This window comes from Syngnathoides biaculeatus, chromosome 7 (genome assembly GCF_019802595.1).
Source record: "Syngnathoides biaculeatus isolate LvHL_M chromosome 7, ASM1980259v1, whole genome shotgun sequence".
Lineage (NCBI taxonomy): Eukaryota > Metazoa > Chordata > Actinopteri > Syngnathiformes > Syngnathidae > Syngnathoides > Syngnathoides biaculeatus.
Window position 1 is genome coordinate 6,744,168 of NC_084646.1, and position 22,197 is coordinate 6,766,364.

Sequence of the window (22,197 nt, forward strand, 5' to 3'; positions counted from 1 at the left end):
GCCTTTTCTTCCTTTGCAGCTTGATAGTCGGTTAACAGGACAGTATATGTCGCCTCCCGTTTGTCAGCAGCTACCTTATAATAACCCATTTACCTGAACGGGACCTGTCGTGGAAAATTGGCTTTAGTAAAGCTTAAATACCAATTTCTGAAAATATGTCTGCGAGCTCGCCGTTCGTAACTCGTGTATCGGTGTCAAGTCCTTGACTACATTTTTTTTTTTTTTTTTTACATCTTGCAAAAAACTGACAAAAATGTTAAAATAAAAAAAAAAACGGGTACAAATATGATACACTTTCAAAAAATTAGAAAGATAACATGAGAAAAATCTGACAAAAATCAGAAAAATACGGTAAAATTTCTGACAAAAAAAAAGTAAAAAATGTTAAAAAAAATTATTACAAATGTCAAATCGTAAAGAAAGCTGATGCAACCTATAGCAAAGCTGGCATAATGTTCTAAAAATCCAGCAAAGAACAAAGGTAAAAAAATGAAGCTAAATGTTAAAATTAATTAAATTAATAAAAGAGATAATTTACAGAAAGTTTACAAAACATCTGTAAAAAGTGAGGATACGCAAAAAGATGATAAAAACAACCCCCCCAAATCTGTCAAAATGCTGGCAAAATTAGTAAAAATACAGAAAGCTAGCCCCCCCAAAATGACAGATTTGGGGAAAAAAAAAAAACCCACAAAACACGAACAAAACTCTGACTAATAGAGGTACAAATCTGATTAAATATGATCAAATTTGAATCTGTCTGAATCTGACTGGAAAAAATGGCAAAAACCAGATTAAAAATACACAGCAAATAGACAAAAATATGATCAAATTTGGGCAGACAAGAATCTGGCAAAAACTGACTGAGCTGTCAAAAAAGGCATAACACAAAAAAGGCCAAAATGAGAAAAAAACGGACAAAAGTATTAAAACAAAAAAAAAAAAAACGTGTACAAATATAATACATAAAGAAAATTTACAAACATAAAAAATATAAGAAAAATACGGTAAAATATCTGACAAAAATAGAGTAAAAATCATACATAAATATGAAAAAAATGACAAATCGTGAAGAACACTGATGCAACCTATAGCAAAGCTGGCAAAATATAAAAATCCAGCAAAGAACAAAGGTAAAAAAAAAAAGAATATAAATGTGGCGTTCTAGTAACAATAACAAAAAAATCTGCAAATTAATAAAAGTGATCATTTACAGACAGTTTACAAAACATCTGTAAATAAATGAGGATACGCAAAAAGATGACAAAAACAACCCTCCCCAAAAAACTGTAAAAATGCTGTCCAAATTAGTAAAAATAGTGAAAGCTAGCCTAAAAAAATAATACAGAATTGGGGAAAAAAAAACACTGACTAATAGAGCTACAAATCTGACTAAAGATAACATTTGAATGTGTCAAAATAACAAAAAACTAGAAAAAATGGCAAAAACAAATTAAAAATACAGAACAAAGAGACAAAAATATGATCAAATTTGGGCAGACAAGAATCTGGCAAAAACTGAAAAGAAAATGACATTAAAAATGACTTAAAACGCTGTCAAAAAAGACAACACAAAAATGTCAAAATGTGAAAAAATGGACAAAAATATTAAAATAAATTTGAAAAAAACAGGTACAAATATTATACACTTTTAGAAAATTACAAATAAAATAAATGAAATCTGAGAAATATGGTACAATATCTGACAAAAATGGTGTTTAAAAAAAAAAAAAACCCCTACAAAAATATGAAAAAAAGACAAATCATAAAGAAAGCTGATGCAACCTATAGCAAAGCTTAAAAATACAGAACAAAGAGACCAAAATATGAGAAAATTTGGGCAGACAAGAATCTGGAAAAAATTGACAAGAAAATAACATTAAAAAAACGACTTCTAAAGCTATCAAAAAAGGCCAAAATATGAAAAAAAAAACTGACAAAAGGAACTAATTTCAAGGTAAAAAAAAAAAAAACGTACACAAAAAAATCTGACAAAATTGAAGTGAAGCTAAGACAAGAAATTCACCCCTGAGCTTGGTGATTTTGGATTCATGTATAAATTTGGGTTACTTCACTGACACAGTAACGGAACTCTGCTGTAAATGTGAGAACGCAGTGTAGTATGACCTCAGGCGCGTTCGACCCTGGACGTTGCTCCGCAATTATACTACCAGCTCACTAAATTCAACATTTATTTTTTTTTTCAACCTTGCCGCTGCGTAAATGGGAAGAAGTACACTTTAGGAGGCTGGGGATCAGTTATGTAACGGCGCGGTGTCGGAGGGTAATCTTCAGATTATGCCGCCGCTTTTGGAGTAGAATTTAATCCGGTGCTAGCCCAGAGCTAAGCAAAACGCATCAGAATAGTCCTACTGCCGAGAGGATGGACTGATTGCCAGTCAATCGCAGGGCAAACAGATGAGGGGAGACGAAGAAGCGTTCAGAGAGACTGCGTGCTAAATATGTTCATTGCTGAAGCTATTGCAGAACCATGGCAGTCACTTTCAGACAAGCCTCTGGTCTGTGGCTGCAAAATCCGTTACACATGCTAAAAGTGTTGTTCTGCGGCGTGTGTCGCGGGTGAGGTTTTCTTCGCGAGTACGACTAAGTAGTGTGGGAACCGAGCAAACTGGGCGCGTGTATTAATCTTTGTTTATTTGGCCTGATTGTGAAAAGTGCAAAGATGGCTTTTCTCCCCTGCCCTTTGTTTTCCCACTCTACCAAACTACTGAAACTTTTCCATGTCTGGCGCAAACTCTGGACAGACGAGTGATGTGTCACGCTCGGTTATGCACTTGCCGTATTTCCTGAACAGACACCATGCCTCACTTAATCACTTAATACATCATCAATTCCTCTTTCCTGGTAAACGATTTCACTGCAAAAAAAAATATTTCAACATTGGCCTGACACAACTATTACTACTAACTACTACACTCGCTTTATCGGTCTACATTTTGCAAAAATAATGACGTTGGAAGTTTTCATGATGTTAAAGTGTTTCCAAATGCGACATTTCGAGGGAGGCAGCAAACATTTTTCTGAAGGATCGTGTCCAGTCAGGTCACATTCTTCATCCGAGTGAGTTAGTACCCGAAACACCATACCGCCCCCCACCCGCCCCATGGCCCCATTGGTCGTCTCAACGACCGTCATTCTGGCTCGTGAGCCAGCCCCGACTTCTTTGTTGAACATAGCCTTGCTTGTTCTCGCTCGCTAGGGAAAACATGGCAAGTCCCTCCCATATTAGGCTGCCGCACTAAAAAGTCCAAAGAGACAACACAAAGTAGCAAAGAGCATTTTTGTGACCGCGAGAACAAAGACCGGCTTCCTCACGCGGTGATGGTCCGAGGGTCTGACTGCTGGACGCCGACTGCGGCCTTTAGAAAGTGAGAGTACCCCCACAATCCGCCCCGGAACAGACACACACACACACACACACACCAGCCGGATGCCCTTTTGAATATTTAGTGTTTAACACGTTTAGACCAACACCACATGTATTAAGGACTCTTTATATTTATTTCAGTGAGCTCTCTGCATTCTTACAATTTTGAACAGGAATAATGAAGTTCAAAGTGATCACTCAACCACCTGACAGATTTCTCAACTGTTCAGGAATGCGAGTAAATAACTATAATTTAACTAGACCAATTTTCTTCCTTTTTTATTTTTTATTGTAGTGCAGGATACCTCAGTTTACAAAAGAGGTCTGTGCGACGGTAGCAAAGTAACACAGATTCGCGTGTTAAATGGAAGATGCCTTAGTCGATCACTATCCTTTTTCACAGTTTTCCCTATTTTTGCAGGATTTTTGTCAGGTGTTGTTGCATTTTTATTTACATTGTTTTATTTGCCAGCTTTTCCATATTTTTGCATGATTTTTGTCAGAGGTTGTTGCATTTTTCTGTTTTTTTTTTTTTTTGCCAGATTTTCCCTATTTTTGCGTGATTTTTGTCAGGAGTTGCATTTTTCAGTTTTTTTTCTTTGCCAGATTTTCTCCATTTCTCCGTGATTTTTGTGAGGACTTGTTGCATTTTTACTTTAATTTTTTTCTTTGCCAGATTTTCTCTATTTTCGAGAGGTTTTTTTTGTCAGCCGTTAGCATTTTACTGGGGTATTTTTGCCAGATTTTTCTCGTATTTATTTTTATTTATCTTGCATTCATTTTTTAATATCACAAAAACTTGTCATGTGAACAGGGGTGTGTAAACCTTTTATCTCCACTGCATATAGATTTTGATAGATATATGGGCTATATTATAGTTTACAATCTATTGGAAGGAGGCATTTTTGTCTTTACTTTTTTGTGACATAGGTGAACAGTTTGACTTGTGTGGTGGCAGGGGGGCGGCACAGTGGCTCTGCTGGAAAGCGTCGGCCTCACAGTTCAGAGGTTCCAAGTTCAATCCCGGACCTGCCTGTGTGGAGTTTGTATGTCCTCCCCGCGTCTGCGTGGGTTTTCTCTGGGCACTCGGGTTTTCTCCAACATCCCAAAAACATGCAACATTAATTGAACGCTCCAAATTGGCCCTAGGTTAGGGGCTCCACCACTCTCCGTGACCCTTTTGAGGATAAGCGGGTAAGAAAATGGATGGATGAATGGTGGCAGAGGCAGATGCGCCTGAATTTAAAAAAACGTTTTCCAAACTGAATGAAATGTTCATGGTTTGAGCTATCTGTGTGGACTGTTAACAAATTATCCCTAAACTGCTGAAAAGTGCGGTAGAAATAAAAAAAATAATAATAATTAATAATAATTATAATTTTTTTTACCATTAGGGGGCAGTGTAACTTTGTTTTAAAGCCCAGCTATGGCTGCAAGGAAGGTCAAATAAGTGGACTGTCCGAGTGATCGTTATGACTGTACAGTATCAGCACCCCCTACACTGACAGAACAGAACAGACTTGGGTCCCTGGGTTTTCCTGTTTTCTCCCGCATTTGAAAGCAGAACAAGGCGGGTGGGAGGAGAACGGGTGGTGGGGGACGCAGAACTGCACGGGGAGCGCTGCACATTGTTCCCGAAGCTTCCTCTTTTACATTCCTGGAGCGATTGGGATCTTGGCCTCCTGTGTGACGCCAATTGTTCTCACTGTCCAGCGGGACAGAAGACCAGACCCCAGTACAGCTGTCTGGCATCATTGCACCCGGCGACGCCTATCAGATGAAAATTGTAGTAGTTTTCAAAGTTAGAATGCCGCCCGTATTAGTTGCCGCCGTGTCATCCGAAAATAAACACCACACCTCAAATAGACGCCGGTGGGATTTTGAGCGAGAGTGCTTACGTTTGCAGTGTGAGACATTCCAAAAAAAACATTCCTGCTTTGGGAAACAGATTACATAATCATTAACAATCTGAACAAATTAAGTGATTAATGACTGCCACGCCCCAAATAAATGCCAGTGCTCTTTATGTTTGCGGAATTTCGATAATTCTCCTCCCTTTAAAGGGTTAGTTTCTTTTAGGGGGTACGCGTATGGTGAGTCCTCTAGAGGGCAGAGTTCTGTATTTATTTCCACAAACTATGCAGATTTGTTTCTGTTTAACAGTCATCATGGTGGTCATGTTTTTTTTCCCCCTTAGTATTTTCAGATAACAGACTAAGAGGTCCTGTCGGAACAGTCGCTTTACTTTTTGTTTGATCTTTTAATCCGCTTAACATGTATAGCGAAGCCGTTACATCACCTCACGTATATGCTGCAGTAGAGCTTTAATGCTCAAGGAAAGGGAGGGGAATGGCTGTCTTAGATTGGGTATACTGTTTATCATCAAAACAAGCTTCCCATTGCGTTTGCTGCTGTATTACAGCCATGTAAATAAATAAATAAATAAATAAATAAAATAAAGTTCAATATAGTTGAACATGGTAGATATTATTGAATACATATACAGTGAAGAAAATAAGTATTTGAACACCCTGCTATATTTCAAGTTCTCCCACTTAGAAACATGGAGGGGTCTGAAAATTTCATCATAGGTGTATGTCCACACTGAGAGAGAAAAATCCAGAAATCACAATGTATGATGTTTTTAATGATTTATTTGTGTGATACAACTGCAAATAAGTATTTGAACACCTGGGGAAAAAACAATGTTAATATTTGGTACAGTAGCCTTTATTTGCAATTACAGAGGTCAAACGTTTCCTGTAGTTGTTCACCAGGTTTGCGCTCACTGCCGGAGGGATTTTGGCCCACTCCTCCACACAGATCTTCACTAGATCAGACAGGTTTCTGGGCTGTCGCTGAGAAACACAGAGTTTCAGCTCCCTCTGAAAAATTTCTATTGGGTTTAGGTCTGGAGACTGGCTAGGCCACGGCAGAACCTTGATATGCTTCTTACGGAGCCACTCCTTGGTTTTCCTGGCTGTGTGGTTCCGGTCACTGTCATGTTGAAAGACCCTGCGACGACCCATCTTCAATCCTCTGACCGAGGCAAAGAGGTCACAATACATGGCCGTGGTCATTCTCTCCTTAATACAGTGCAGTCCTCCTCTCCCATGTGCAGAAAAACATCCCTAAAGCAAAATTCTACCAACCCCATGTTTCACAGTAGGGACGGTGTTCTCAGCATGGAAGTCATCATTCGTCTTCCTCCAAACACGGTTCGTGGAATTATGACCAAAAAGTTCAATTTTGGTCTCATCTGACCACAAAACTCCTATGTATCATCCAAATAGTCAATGGCAAACTTAAGACGGGTCTTGACATGTGCTGGCTTAAGCAGGGGAACCTTCCGTGCCATGCATGATTTCAAACCATTGCTTCTTCCATTTTCTAATGATTGCTCCAACAGTGGACCTTTTTTCACCAAGCTGCTTGGCAATTTGTCCGTAGTCCTTTCCAGCCGTGCGGAGTTGTATAATTTTGTCTCTGGTGTCTTTTGGACAGCTCTTTGGTCTTGGCCGTGTTAATTGTTTGAGTCTTTACTGATCGTATGGAGTGGACAGGTGTCTTTTTGCAGCTAACGACCTCACACGGGGTCCATCTGATTCAGGATAATACATGGAGTGGAGGTGGACTTTTTAAGGCGGACTTTGAGGGTCAGAATTCTAGCTGATAAACAGGTGTTCAAATACTTATTTGCAGATGTATCACACAAATCGTTAAAAAATCAAACATTGTGATTTCTGCATTTTTCTCTCTCACAGTGGACTTGCACCTATGATTAAAATTTCAGACCCCTCCATGATTTCTAAGTGGGAGAACTTGCGATATAGCAGGGTGTTCAAATACTTTTTCTTCACTGTACATAAGCAGTGTAGAAAATTGATGCATTTTGATTATGTACTATTCCCGTCCCCTGAGATTTTTGGAGGAAAAAAACTTGAAATTTTCAAATACCAAACTTTTTTTTTGGAGGGGGGGGGATGTTGATGAACATGGACTCACTGTGCAAGCTTTGTTTTTTGTAGAGTATTTGCGTGGAAGTGGACAAGCATTTGAGTGGACTGATAAGCAGCTATCGCTTCACCCAGGCGGACGGGTTTAGCTCGCTTTATGATGCCTTCCTACTTCTCGAGGCTCTTGTCAATCTCCCACTTTGCCTCTGTGTTTTTTTTTTTTTTTTGACCGGGTGAGCAAATGCAGGCCAGCCGGGGCGTGGCCTGCCTCATACTCTTGCGTTATCTCCTGCGGAACACGTGCGAGTCCCACCCCAGATAGTGCCCGCTCGCCACGACATCTCCGGCCCACGGCCAGCGCCGCGACTGTTCGTCTTCCAACAGGTAGCGTTGCAGCGCAAGGGAGTTGCTCCGCTCAGTTAAAGTGTGCCAGTGACTAGTTAGTCCAGATAAACAACTTTTAAGGGAGTGCGGCATCTAGCCTGCCTTCTTAACTCATGCAGTAGCTTGGCGAGCGCGGACGGTCCCGGAGGTGCTCCCATACCAAAGGATGGGGTGATAATGGCGTGGCACAAGCTGCTGGACGGTACGCCCGAGCGACTAAGTGCCAAGTTCAACATGGAGTTTCTGAAGAACATGATACCAGGAGGCGGCCAGGTGCCCAATTCTCAAGGACCTCCCATTGTGCACGCGGCCGCCTCGCCGCAGGAAGCCGGCCCGCAGCGCATCCGCATGAAGAGGATGGGCCTGCTGGTCATGGGTGATACGATTGTCGAAGAAGACGCCGCGGTCGAGGGCGACCCGGTCGCCGCCTCCGCCGGTCTGTTTCGCAATCGGAAAAATCACTTCAAAGGTACGACTGATGCTGTAGTCTGTGGTGTCGTCATCTTTGGAAAGTAACAACACGCTTAACTATTAGGTAAAAGTCTGCGGCATATTGGGAGTGAAGAGGAGTCACCGAGGTATTGCAGGGGTTCACGCTGCTGCCTCTGAGGTCACTTTGTTTTGCTGTTGATTTTTATTAGAGATGCAGTCTGACAGAATGAGGTTTGGGGGGATAGACTGAGAGAAAAAGAGAACAGAGCAAAAAAAATAAGTTGAACCAAAATATAGGAACTGTTATTGCATGTACTGCAGGAGTTGAATTCGGTCTATATTTTGTTGACTTGGAAGGCAGTGATTTTTACAAGGTGAGTGGTGGTTGCATCTAGTAGTAAATAGAATGGGACGGGACAGGTGCATTTTTGTGGTCGGTGGTTAGTGTGTCGGCCTCACAGTTCTGAAATATCATCGCTGCAATCTCAGCTCCAGCCTTCCCTGTGTAGAGTTTCTAGTGGTAGATGTTCCCCCTTTGCTCGGGTGCAAAGGTATTGACAATCCAGACAAATTTGAGATTGGGGATGGGGAGAAGTACCACAGATGTCTCATCGAAAGTATCTTCCTCCTCACACTAAATTTCTTATTTAGGTGTTTTTTTTTTTTATTTATTCTGCTTCCTCTTCCAATTTATTGCTTCATTTTGGTATGATTCAGAAAGTTGTTGTTGTTGTTGTTGTTCAGGGAACAATTCAGAAAGTGGTGCGTCACATTGTGATTCAAAAGATTACTCTGTTTGCTGTCTGCCAATAAACTGCACATTTGTTTTTATCATTTTTATGATATTTTTTGTTTGCCTCGATCACACCATTACCAGGGAACCTTTTCTCATTTTTTCGTCAGTCTAATAAAGAGCAAAAAAAAAAAAAAGAACAACGAAGATACAGTACCTATTTATTTTTTTTTTAATTGAATGATGCACAGTCAATGAAGATTACACAATGTGAGAAACGCAGCACTGATGTTTCCGCTCATCTCTGACATGTGCCTCCAAACTGTCTTTCGCCGTTCATTCATAAACACGGCAGCTGCTGATTCAATCTGTGATTGGTTTAATATATGTAGGTGGAATTTCCGCCTTACGATTACACCAACAATAACCGTTTTCTTAACACACAAACGCAACAATGCAATAAATACTGTACATTCCATAGATTGTATAAAATAAACAAAAAATAAAGATGTCCGGTTCGCAGCTTCCTCGCTCGCTACTTGCGCCACGAGGGTATCAACCGCAGAGAGACTGTAGTTCAAAAAACACAAACTACAACTTTTCATGCAAGATGTTTTTTTTTTTTTTCAGGTTGTACGTATAGTTTGATGCCCAAATGTGTCCTTATTTACTAATTTAGTCTTTACATGTTTTCAACCCTTAACCATCAAACAATGTAAATTTAAAGGTAAATGTGTGACTTCTATGAGTGTCGAGGCAGCAATTTAAACATTTTTTTTTTTATTTGTTTAAAAAAAGACCCTGAAAGTATGGATAAGGCCTTTCTTCTTCTTGGTCACCCCAGTAATCAATGGACAGATATAATACAGTAAATGAAACAAATGCACATAAATTATCAGTCATTTTCTACTCACGTCTAGACTCGATGGTTTAATTTTGTTTTATTTTCCACAACTATAAGCGGAGGGGAGCTAAATATGCAAATATTTTGTGAAGATTATACTAGCGTTTGCCCTCATCCAAAACCCTGGCATTCAATTCTTTGAGATGTTTTTGTTTATAGCCTCTCCGCTAATGCTGATATCATGACTGTTTAGACATCATTCATGAATTTTTGACTTGGTTTAAAAAATTTTTTTTTTCCCTTTTCGACCAGGAAACATCCACCGTTTTCGGAAAACCTCCTTTTTACAGCATGCTCGTCGAGGCCAGGACGCCAAGGGTGAGTGTATTTTCAATTATTATTATTATATTTCTTTTTTTAAATAAAAGTAATGTTTTGAGAAATTGAAGCCATACTGTTTGGTTGTGTTTCTAGTGTGCTCATAGCAAAGGATAATTTGCCCTGTTGGGATCCGAGCACCACTCCCTTCTGCAGAACTGGCTTAGCCTGAGTTGGCTTTTTAGGTGGTGCTACTTTCCTGCTGTCATTAGTCTTGGTCTGCGCTCACGTCATGCTGTCACGAGATGTACCAATCCAGTTTCTTTTGTTGCTGTTTTGTTTTTTTGTTTGTTTTTTTTTTTTTTGGAGGAGGAGCCAGGGCTTTATTGGAGCATTTAGATAATCGGGACAACGCTGGGCTTTGTGTTTTTGATGGGAGATTTGTTTTTCTTGTAGGCGATTCCACTGTGAACAGTGCCTGCATTGTGTTGTCACACAGCCTTGATGTTAAATGACGAATAACTAAAGAATCCCCACGATGGCGCATTGAAGTGCAGTGTGAGAATTTAGGGGCGGAGTGGCGACCAGTGTCGCGAGTAGGCTTATCCGCCATTGGGGGGGGGGGAACCAAGCTGTTGCGGTGCAATTTAGAGGGCCATATAAAAAAAGTCACATTAAAGTGACTTATAAATTGCATGGAAAGGGACCATGTCAGAAATTGCAGTTAAAAAATAGAGCTTTACTTAATGTATTGTCCTTCCTTCCTTGTTCTTTTGTGGGACTCATTGGCGGTTGACAAACTAACCTAATTGTGCATTACCACTGCCAACTGGTATTGTTTTTCCACTGCAAGGAAATTGCTGTGAAGTGATGGTGGCCGGATTTTGTGAAGCTGACTGTTGCAATTTAGCAGTGGGTTCTGGAGCACGCTCTGAACTATCTCTTATCTCGAAAAACTTGGTAATTTAAGGAACTGGTATCTCAAGACATCACTGTACTTCCTTCACATCAATAGGTCTATCCGCTTTGGGATATGGGAGGAAACCAGAATGGCCAGAGAAAACCCACGCAGGCACAGGGAGAACATGCAAACTTCTCACGAGCAGGGCCAGGATAGAACCCTGGTCCTCAGAAATGTGAGGCCAACGCTTTGCAGCTGCTCACACCGTGCTGCCCCTTGGGTTATTCATAAATTCACCTATTCACGCTTTGTTCCCGTTCAGCTTTTCATGGAAAAATTCACCAGTTTGTGCGATGTCTGTTTTTGGGCCCTTTCTGGCAGAGGTGTCAAACTCATTTTTCTCACGGGCCACACTGTAGTTGTGGTTTCCTTCAGAGGGCCGTTATGACTGTGAAACAGTACAAATATTGAATCGTCTCATCATATTGACAATTTATGAACTAGTTTTGCAATCAGAAATCAAGGGTAATGTTTTTCAGCTATTCATGTTTGGTAACACAAAAATGGTTGTAATATCTCAACTTTACCATTTATGATAGATGACAATTTGAAATTTTGGCACAGATTTTTACAAAAATCACAGAAATTGACACTGTAGATTTGGATTCGCGGGCCACATATAATCATGTGGTGGGCCAGATCTGCCCCCCGGGCCTTGAGTTTGACACCTGTGCCCTAAGGTACCACAAGAAGCACTGGCTAATAGGACAATAGAAATTTTGTTACATCTCAACTGTTCTACATGTCAAGGAGGAGCTAAGTTTAGCCTGGGTTGTTAGTGGAACTTATGGAGGGTCTTCGTTGCATATGTATATTTTTGCTGTGCATTTATTTGAAACCAACATTTTTTTTTGTTTCTAATTTCTATTCCACGATTTTGTCTAAATACCCGAAAGGGTTAATCCCATCTGTTGCTGACTTGTGCAGGTCTAAATGCCGCGTCCTCTGCCACATGGGCAACATTGGAATGGAGGTCAAGGATCAAATTGCAGCTCAGATTGATTTTTGTTCTTTGTGCTGCCCTTTGGGCAGGAAATGCATCCTTCAGCCTCTGTAGGCTTCGCGGAGTAGCAGTTCCTGCTTAAGTGGTCTACACACATACTGATAATTGGGTCAACCTTGAGCATTTTCCCTCCATAGCGATCGAAGTCTGTGAAAGGTGATCCTATGGTGTGCATTGGGTTACGTGATAATCGGGCCTAAATTAACCATTAAAAAAAAAAAAAAACTTTCACATCAAAGTCAGCACAGGCCAAAAATCGAATGTACAAGATGATTATTCTGTAGTATTAGTTATGATTATTTTTCTTCCCAGGCCTGGCACCGGCTAAATCTGGATACACGTGCATCGATAATCAACCTTAACTTGAGCATTTTATTGTTAATTTTCCATCAAAGTCAAAGGAATGATTATTGGATGCCGCAAAAAGAAATTTCTTCGTCGTTATCCATCTGTATTGTGTGTGTTCAGTTCATGTCTGCGAAAATATGCTGGATATTTGGCGTGTGTTAAGTGATTCCTCCCAATCCCCTTCCTTGGGGTTGATAATGTCATTCAGAATCATTAAAATTGTTTAATTTTATTTAATGACACAATAGTGAGTGAAAGAATTTCTTGGAGAATTTTACATTTTCTTTGAGGTCAAACGTTTACATAAGTACTATGTCTTTAAAAAACATGGGGAAGCCCAGATGATGTCGTGGGTTTGGAAGCTCCTGATAAGATAACTTGCAACCTGTGAGTTAATTGATGTCACAGCTGGGGATATGTTTAAGGCCGCATATCAAACACTTTGTTTCCTTATTTGAAATCCTGGGAAAATCAAAACAAATTGGCCAGGAAATCAGGCAAAGAATCCTGTAGCTCCACAAATGTCTGGCTCATCCTTGGGTGTAATTTCCAGATGCTTAAAGTTATCACGTTCATCTGTTCAAACAATTTATACTGAAGTATAAACATCATGGCTGAAATGTGTGAATCACCCCCAGAAGAAAAGCTAAAGATCTTGTGAAGATACTTGATGAATCTGATAAGAAATTGTTATTAGCCACAGTAAAACGAGTCCTGTACCGACATGGGTTTAAAGGCCACTCGCAAAGAGTGAAGCTATCACTCCTGAAGAAACATTAAAAAAGAGAAATTAATGTTTGCAAAAAGACACCAAGACAAACATTTTCACTTCTGGAGACATGTCCTGTGGTCTGATGAAACTAAAGTTGAGCTGTTTGGCCATAATGACCAGAGGAAAAACAGGGAAGCTTGTAGACCTGAGAACACCATACCAACTGTGCAGCTTGCAGGTGGCAGCATCATGTTGTGGGGCTGTTTTCCTACTGCAGGAATTGGACCTCTTCATAAAATAGACGGCATCATGAAGAAAGACCCATACAAGGAGATATTAAGGCAACACCCGGGACATCCATCAGAAAGCATGGACTACCAAAATGGCTAAAAAGTGGCTTGAGGATAACAAAGTCAATGTCTTGGAGTGGCCATCACAATTTCCTGATCCGAATCCCATCAAAAATTTGTGGGCAGATCAGAAAAGGCGTGCGCGGAGACCCCCCCCCCTCCCTCCCTGCCCATCTTGACCGGAAGTCGGCACCTCCGAGCTTGATATTTTCCCAGAGAGAGACGATGTTGACGGTTCCTCCTCTGCATTCCTCAAACAACCGCGAGCTTGGTTTACACAAAACAGTTCCCCCCTGAAGTTTGGCTGCTTTGCTGATAACAGCGCTTATAATGCAATGTCCTTGTGTGTTTCGGGTTCACACACACAGAACACTCAGATATATACACACGACGTTGCCCTTATTTTGCTCAAGGAGGGAAGTATTTGCTCAAATGTTAGCGCTGTCACAATACGGGTATGCTGCAAGAGGCTCGGCTTGTTTAGTTGGAGAACCAAATAACCAAAAACAAACTTATTTAAATTAAAAATTAAACTTATTGACGTGCATTTGGGCAACTTAGTGATGGAAGTTCTGCCACCGTGAGTGAAAATTGATCATGTTTTCGCTGGGCGCTCGCCTTTGCTTCACAGTCAGCTCCTGCCCGAGTCGTCATGGTAACTCTAATGGTTGGCACACCCTCGCAGTAGAGGGCAGTAGAGTGTCTCATTTGCATGAGGCATGAAGATCCACTCAGACAGGCAATTTCAGTGAGGGTCAGAAGAAGGTAATTGGCACTCTGTCTAACAATATAGATCTCTGTCTCTCTAGCGATCTATCCCGCCATCATTTTCTCTTTTCCATCTCACATAATCTGACAAACAAGCTATTTTTCTGTCTAGCTTGCCATTTTTAGCTTGTTAGCTATCTCTCTAGCTCCCCATCGCTGTAGCTAGATATAATTTGCCCTATCTTGCTGTGTCTATATACCTAGCTAGCTATCTCTATAGCTAGCTATCACTAGGAGTCTATCACATTATCGCTTATCTCACCTCTAAAACTTCTCTTCATTAAGAAAGTTGATACAGGTCACAGATCTAATTTTTAAAAATCCTTAAATAACTGTTAAAATAGATGAGAAAATGAAAAATGGTCAAACTCTAACAATGTCGAAAGTGGCGTTGTAGCTTTTTCTTTTCTAAAATTTAAATGCTTGTTGGATAACATACCTTCCAGTGAATATCCTTATGTTATTGTAATACTCTGAGGCATTTGGCGCTAATAATTGCAAAAAAAGCAAAACTGTCTTGCTTATATGACAACTAACTATGTCTTTATGATCTTGCGTGAAATGCTTTACAAATAGCAAACATCCATTGTCATTTTGGGGTGTGTTGACAAATTTATCCAAAGAAAGCAAAACACCAAGAATTGATCCCATGTTTTCTTAATTGAGGTCTTGTGATATCTTATCTGGTGCTGCTCGATCGATGGACGTAGTTTTCATAGTAAGTTTTGCCCAAAACACAAATAAAAAAGAAAACAACCCCCTTTTTTTGAAACATGTAACCTTCAGGAGTACTTTCTCAAAATCTTTGTTTGAATTCAATATACAGTAGTCTCAGTGGGATTTTTGAGGATTTGAAAAAAAATAAGCTTACTTGTGTCAGACCACATTTTTCTACACTCATATACTGTAGATATTACTGTAATTCTCGGCCTACAGAGCGCACCAGGTTACAAGACGCTAAAGCTAGCACGAGCGCTGCGCTAGAGTTAGCGCTAACAGGGCCGGTTAAAATAAAACTTACCAGTAAATATCACTGAGATATGCAAGGAACACAACGCTAAGGCTAGTGCAGTTCTAACAGGGCTGGTAAAAGTCACTTCCTCTGCACATATATTCCACCCGTCTCATTCTTACCCTTTCTGCTCGAGTGCCCCCTTGTGGCTGTTAGAAAAAATGCAAAAATTAGCCGCATCACCGGATAAACCGCAGGGTTGAATGCGTGTGGAAAAAAAAAAAAGTCGCGGCTCGTAGGCCGGATATTACGGTACATGAGTAAAAAGCCTTTCTTAACTGTACTGCAAGTTCAACTTCTTTACTGCAGTTTGCCTCCATTCAATTACTGCTCCCACCACCCGCCCTCCCAAACCTGCATTCCTCATATCTGTTGGTCGGGTCTCGAACGGAATGCAGGCCCAGAAAAATAATCAGATGAATAAATCAAGCCAGCCGTCACCTAGCGGGACGCTGTCAACGCTGACATTGCGCATATGTTATGCTACTTGGCTGTTTTGACTAAGGGAAGCAATACAAAGAGACTGTAAACAACTGTAAAAATCTGCCAAAAAGGATCACATCATAAAATGTCTTGATCCTTCTCCCACATATCACTCCCACCTTCGAGAAAATATATAACTGTGCGCTGGTGCGGCTTGTAGACTTACACTTGGGAACTGGAATAGACTTTCACTGCTGAAACACAATGAATGAATTTGGAATAGAGTGGAATCTCAATTTATGAACGTCTCTAGATTTAGGTTACAAAACGCCTTCTTGGGGAAAAAAAAATATTGTCTCTAGTTATGAAGCAAAATTCAGGATACAAAAGGGAAAAAATAGGCATTTGATTCACATCCCCCAAATTCCACAGAACGTAAACTTGTATCTTGGGTTGTGTGGCACGATAAGAGCCCCTCTCCCATTGGATATCGTAATACAGCTATGCTTAGATTTTGTATATAAAAAGTCAACACACCCCTGTTCAAATGCAAGGTTTTTCTGATAAATATAAATCAAGAAAGATAACTATTTCAAAAAAGAAAATCACTCTTGTGACCTTTAACGTGAAACTAAAAAAAATCTGAAAGCGGAAGTAAAAATAAACAACTGCGATAGAAGTGGCCATGTTGAACCAATCACATTCAAACTCATTAAATGTGAGTCAGCAAACACTTGCCACCATTTAGTCTGTAATTAACCCCAAATAAGGGTCAGATTTTGTAATGGGGTTTTCCTGAAATATGATTTGTGTAACATTTCACATCTTAACTTCACAATTAGAATAATTTAATAAATGTCACAAATGTCACCAGATGGTAAATCAGTCATCTGTTTCTGTATGATTTTTTTTTTTTCTGTGTGTACAAGTTTTTAAGATTTATAGTACAGTGGTCTTGCATTTAACAAAGTCCAAAGTACTGCAGTAGAAGATCTGCTGTCAACCGTGGGATTTGAATGTTTCCTCTCAAAGGGATAATTGGTTCTATTTCCTTCCCTGCAGAGAACCATTGTGACATTTATCACCGCGCTTAATAGGAAGCCGGACGGTGTTAGAACTTGCCGTTCGATGATCCGATATTTTATCTGTCGCTATTTGCCACAAAGGGCCCCATAGAGCGAGTATATGCATGTGGTCGAGAATCTCGCAGTTCTCTGTTGAAAGGCATCTGGGTGGCACCACCGAGTGTCTGCTTGTGTCGATTGTTTATGCTCAGCTCTGCCTGGTTTTTGCATAACGTGAGTAGTGGAGGGCATGTGACACAGTGAGCAAGCGAGAGATGAGAAATCAACTAAATGGGTTGGGGGGGTTGGTTTTGGGGACAAAGACTTCTTGTCTGTCGCAGCCCTTTCACTCATCATTTCCTTGGATATTTTGTTAACAAACATAATCCACTGTTTGACTGCGAAATGACTTGTCACGCGGACCTGCTTGGATAGTCTGGAAAGAAAACAGTCAACACGAGATTATAATAGATTAATCAACTCCGTCCGATTGATTGCTTGTTGAGGTACAAGATTTGATTCGATTTTCGGGTTTACCCACTGAGACACAGTTTGAAAATTCTTCCCCCGACAGACTTCTTACAGGAGTCTAACAAAAGTTGACAAAAGTGTAAAAAATTATTTAACATTGATCATTAACCCTCCTGATGTGGGTCAAATTGATCAAGAGTCTAGGATTGAGTTTTAACTAGGTTTTCATTATGAAATTTCTTCTGTTTGCTTTAAGTTGTGTCATGATACACATGAATCTCTGTTTATTAGCGGGGATATGTTCTGAAACCCACCCACAGTAGGTGAAAATCCACAGTATAGACCAGGGGTCAGGAACCTTTTAGGTTTCTTTTAAATAACATTTTTATGATGTCGCGAACCAATGATTACAAAAGTACTTCTTACCATTGATGCGACTTCTGGTGCAGCACAGTTAGGTCGTGATAGCACGATGGTGAACAGTTCTTGCCGACAACGGCATGTCTTTTATTCGTTTGATTATCTTGTCTTTATGTGAAAAGTTGTCAAAAAGTTTATTGGCAACATCAAGCATGAATGCTTTGGCATTCGCTCTCCATCTGTGAATGGCTTTCCAGTCTTGCCGAAAACTGTAGAACTCCTCATCTTTTTATCTTTGAGCGATCATTTCCACAATTAGTTGTTGCGACACGATCTGCGTCCGACCCTTCTATGCCTGCGCACATCGACTGCCACAGCAAACTACGGCAACCCCACTAGGACAAACTCTTTGCTCATTTGCGTTGCCTACGCCAGTGATTTCCAACCTTTACACAGCCAAGGCACATATTTTACAGTTGAATAATCCCACGGCACACCAACAAAAGTAAATGTCACCAAAAATGCATAGATTACTCTATGTACTTGCTGCCATCTAATAGAAGAGGATTTTTTTGTTCTGTCTGTCATTGTGCCTAACTGGCATAAAAAGATGAATAAAGATACATTATTTCTTGAAATAAATTGTTGTTTTTTTGCAATTACATAAAATTGGACAACTTCCCACGGAACACCTGAAGAGCGCTCACGGCACTGTTTGGGAATCACTGGCCTACGCGACAGAAGTGACATTGTACAGTATGTAGTGATGAAGGCTTTGCGAGCCATATGCAACCATCAAGAGAACCAGATATGCCTCGCGAGCCGTAGGTTCCCAACCCCTGATATAGACTGTTAAAAGAAATTTTTTTAGCTGTTTCACATGCTTTAAAGACCTTTAATCTTATTAAAATACATCTCCATTTATTAAAATTATGTTATTCTTATGAAAAGTATTCATTTGCGCCTTAATTCACTCGCTCCAACGCTAGTATGACTGGATTTAAGTAGCTGGTGTTGATTCGTGCAGTAAAATTACAAGGAACAGGAAATGACTGCTCAGCTCCTGCGAGTGACGTCAGCGTGCTTAGTCTTCATGCATCATTCAGTCCTTGTGTCTGACTCTGCCTTGTTAATAGCACTGTGGCCAAGCAATGATGTCACGAGTAAGGGTGTGTGTGTTATGAAGATTTTTTTTTTTTTTTTTTTATAAAAGCATCCTTGAAGATGATGGAAATATATGCAGAAATTTTGAGGGATGTTGGTGCTTGGGATGTGTCCACATACATGGATGAACCCAATAGAGAAGGTCCTTGTTTTACGGTTGTTTTGACGTAACATTTTCCGATTACAAAGGGCGTGCAAAGAACAATTTTTTTTCCTTTTTATTCTTTTCCTTTCGGCTTGTCCTGTTAGGGGTCGCCACAACGAGTTTGTGCATACTTAAATTTTAAAATGTTTTGAAATGTTTTTCACACAGCATATCTTTATGTGTGTGTACACATGTACTTTACGACTTTAACACAGCACTAGCATAAGTTAGCAATGGACTACACTCGTTCAGACTCAGATTTGAACAGAACGTCTGTGGTGGACAATAAACAGACACTAATAAGAAGTAATGGTAAAAAATGTATAGTAGATTTTACTATTTACTGTAATTATGACTTTACCAGTGTGTTGGCATAGGTTAGTTATGGACTAGATGCATTCAAACCTAAATGTAGGTATGTACAAAATGCAGACAAAAATCTGGAATCTGACAAAAAAGTCAACTCAATTGAGAAAAAAAAACATAAAAATATTAAAAATGCAGCAAATCACTGACAGCTTGGAGAAAACATGATTCAAAATTGATTAAAAAATAAAAAAACATTAACCCTAAAATGGACAAACCTGACAAATATTGGATGAATCATCCCTGAGTTAGGGCTAAAATATGCCGTGTTATATTCAAATTCAGATTATATTTGTGTACAGTGACTTACACAGATTGTCATTTGTCTGTGTAGTGCTGCCTCTAGGAGTGAAAATATCATAGCACCTGTTTTAAATTGTGGCCAACAATGCATATTTTGTCTCCTCTTAGATTATTTTGAAATAGCAAAGTCATATTGTCTCACACGTTTATTTTTAAAGGCGTAGCCCTGCTGGTTGTGTTGTGATCGTGGGACCCTCCCATTGTTCCTTCCTCTCCCGCAACAGTCAGCGATGACGCATCAGTTATTGCCGTGGTGCTTGACAGGAAGTGGCTTTTCATAGGCCGGCGGCTTGGGGGCAGTGGGGGTAACGCAGTGTTCTTTCTGTACAGTAGCCACTCTTGACACCGGCAGCATTTTGATGACATCACTTCCACGGAGCGCACCCTCTGTTTCTGTCTCCCTGGTCTCCCACCTCCTGTTTGTTGTCGAAACAAGCTCTTTCTTGCACTCCTGCTCAATCTCTCTCTTCCTCTCTCTCTTTTTGTCTGTGTGAAAGAAAAAAAAAACACGCTCGGGAAGGGGAGGAGGCTGCCTGCAAGCGAATGGGGAGGGAGAGCGCTTCGAGGGGGAGCTGTGAAGGGGGTGTGGGGGTGGGGGGTGGCTGTACAGCAGGCTAGTACTGGCACATTCACACACAGGAAGAGCAGCAGTGAAGAAATATCGCAGTGCGGTGTTAATAAATGTCTTCCTTTGCACTATTATTGTTGCTTTTTAGCTCCTTTTTTTCAGATACAGCAAGTTTAAACCACTTTCTGGATTATTATTCTGTTCTGGGCATGAAGGAGTGAGCGTATTGGCACTCGGGTGGATTTCTTCACTAGCCTGGCAACCCCAAAACTTGGCGCTAGTAACCTGGTGGCACCTCTTGACAGCGTCTAGAACGCTGGTCCCAGGATGCCGCTTTTGGCAGTTACCGCTGGGGGGTAGCACCAGTTCTGTTTATTTGGCGAATGGCTTGTGAGGCGAGCGGTCAAAGTGAGTGTAACCGTGCTAAAATTGTGCCTTACCGGACCATGCCAAACTTTTGAGTCGGGGCCGCCATGCTGAGCCTGCAGGATTCTGTCTTCTTCGAGATCAGCATCAAATCTCTGCTCAAGTCGTGGAGCAGCAGCTGTGAGTACCAGGTGTTTACATACTGCACAATCTTATCTGCGCAGCATTTTTGCATTCAGCTCTCCCAATATCAAACCTGTGTAAGGATGACTAATGGACTGTCACCATGACTGATTGTGTTCAGTCCAGACGGAGGTGCAGGTGGCTGCATTCAACGGTTTTTAGTTTTCACTTCCTCCGGTAAAACATCGCTGCTGATGAGCAGCAGGCTTCGTAATTGGACACATACCGACAGTCATGCCGACATTTAAGCATTGGATCCCTCTCTTGTGATCCAAGTCAGCAATGATCATATTCTCTTATGTCTCAAACATTATCCTGAGTTTGGCCCTCGATTCCGAGTTCAGTCAGTTGAGTTTGCGTATAGACCGCGATAACCCGTCAAATACAACCAATGGGGCGCTAGTTTTCTTGTCACGAAATAATTCACGTTGTTGAATTTGTATTTGAAAGTAAGTAGTGACAAACTCCTCACATTTGCAAACCTGTCATTCTTGGAACTCCGATGCCGCTAAGAACCTCTTCGGTCCTACTGTTCCCTCCTGTGTGTCTGTGTGACTTTGCAGTCTTAATTCAATTTGTAGTATGTTTGAGCTTGCCCTCACTTATCGGCTGTATCAGAAAAATGTGCCCTCAGCTCACTCTGTCATTCGTTTTCCTGAATGAGGAATGGTGTACCGTAGTGAAAGCTTGTGCCCGTTTCGAACGCAAGCTTGGAGGACAAAAGCACTGACCACTGTAGAGCACTCTGGCGACAGAACAGAATCAGCTCATATAGACTATACCGAGGATCAGAAAATTATGAGATTTGCTCCATTTTCCAATCACGTGATCGGATTGGGGCAACTCTTGTCCTGAGCAATTATCCTGTGAATCCCCACCGGTCCTTCCGGGTCTACTCAGAAAATGGTCCAAAATGCCAATCATAGTGCACAACACATACTGAGCGCCACTACACCTGATATGGCAAATAATTGCAGCGTATGCTTACTGCTCTTCTAGTGTCTGGCAACAACACAGCACACCACACACGTCTGGCGTAGTGGCAAAATTGACCTTTGAGAGGCAGTACAATTCTGCAGGGCAGCCACACTGACAGAGAATACAAAATAGAAGAAAGCGTAATCACAGAAGAAGCTAGGCTAACCGTGTCTTCTCTGATAACTACTGGTACTATGTGGTGGTACACTTTTGTTGTTTTTATTGCGGTGAGTGACTTGTGAATTGTGTTACATAAGCACTCAAAACAAGCATTTGCGTATTTGTGTATTTGTCCAGCAACAGCGCCACCTGCAGGAAGTTCTAGTTGGCTATTGTTCTATATGACATCACAGTCACAAAGTCTTTGGATCGGCACAAATTTGTGTTGACCACAAACATGAACATATCCTGAATGGTGAATAGGTTTAATATTTGCAATTGTCATCCTTAGCACACCCAACATCATAACCACTCAATATTGTTTTGCTGACTTTGACAACAAGGGACAGAAAATGCTCCACTTATGCTTGATTGTCATTATGTTGGTACCTTGCTTTAAATATGAACAACTTTAACATTAAGGTAATCGGCACCGAC

At 40.7% G+C, this 22,197-nt stretch overlaps 1 protein-coding gene across 10 annotated transcripts in view; it reads left to right on the forward strand.

Annotated features, from left to right (window-relative positions):
* The window catches only part of fryl (furry homolog, like), a 107,263-nt gene that overhangs the window by 6,632 nt on the left and 78,434 nt on the right, over positions 1–22,197 (forward strand). For 3 of the 10 annotated variants that reach the window (XM_061824065.1, XM_061824067.1, XM_061824068.1), the window contains exons 1-2: positions 7,719–8,197; positions 10,050–10,115. In XM_061824065.1, the coding sequence (XP_061680049.1) occupies positions 7,906–8,197; positions 10,050–10,115 (358 nt within the window). In that variant the 5' untranslated portion in view covers positions 7,719–7,905. Of the gene's footprint in view, positions 1–3,310; positions 3,390–7,718; positions 8,198–10,049; positions 10,116–20,155; positions 20,620–22,197 lie in introns of those variants that run through there. The other 7 variants (XM_061824069.1, XM_061824070.1, XM_061824075.1 and 4 more) reach the window with 4 other exon arrangements.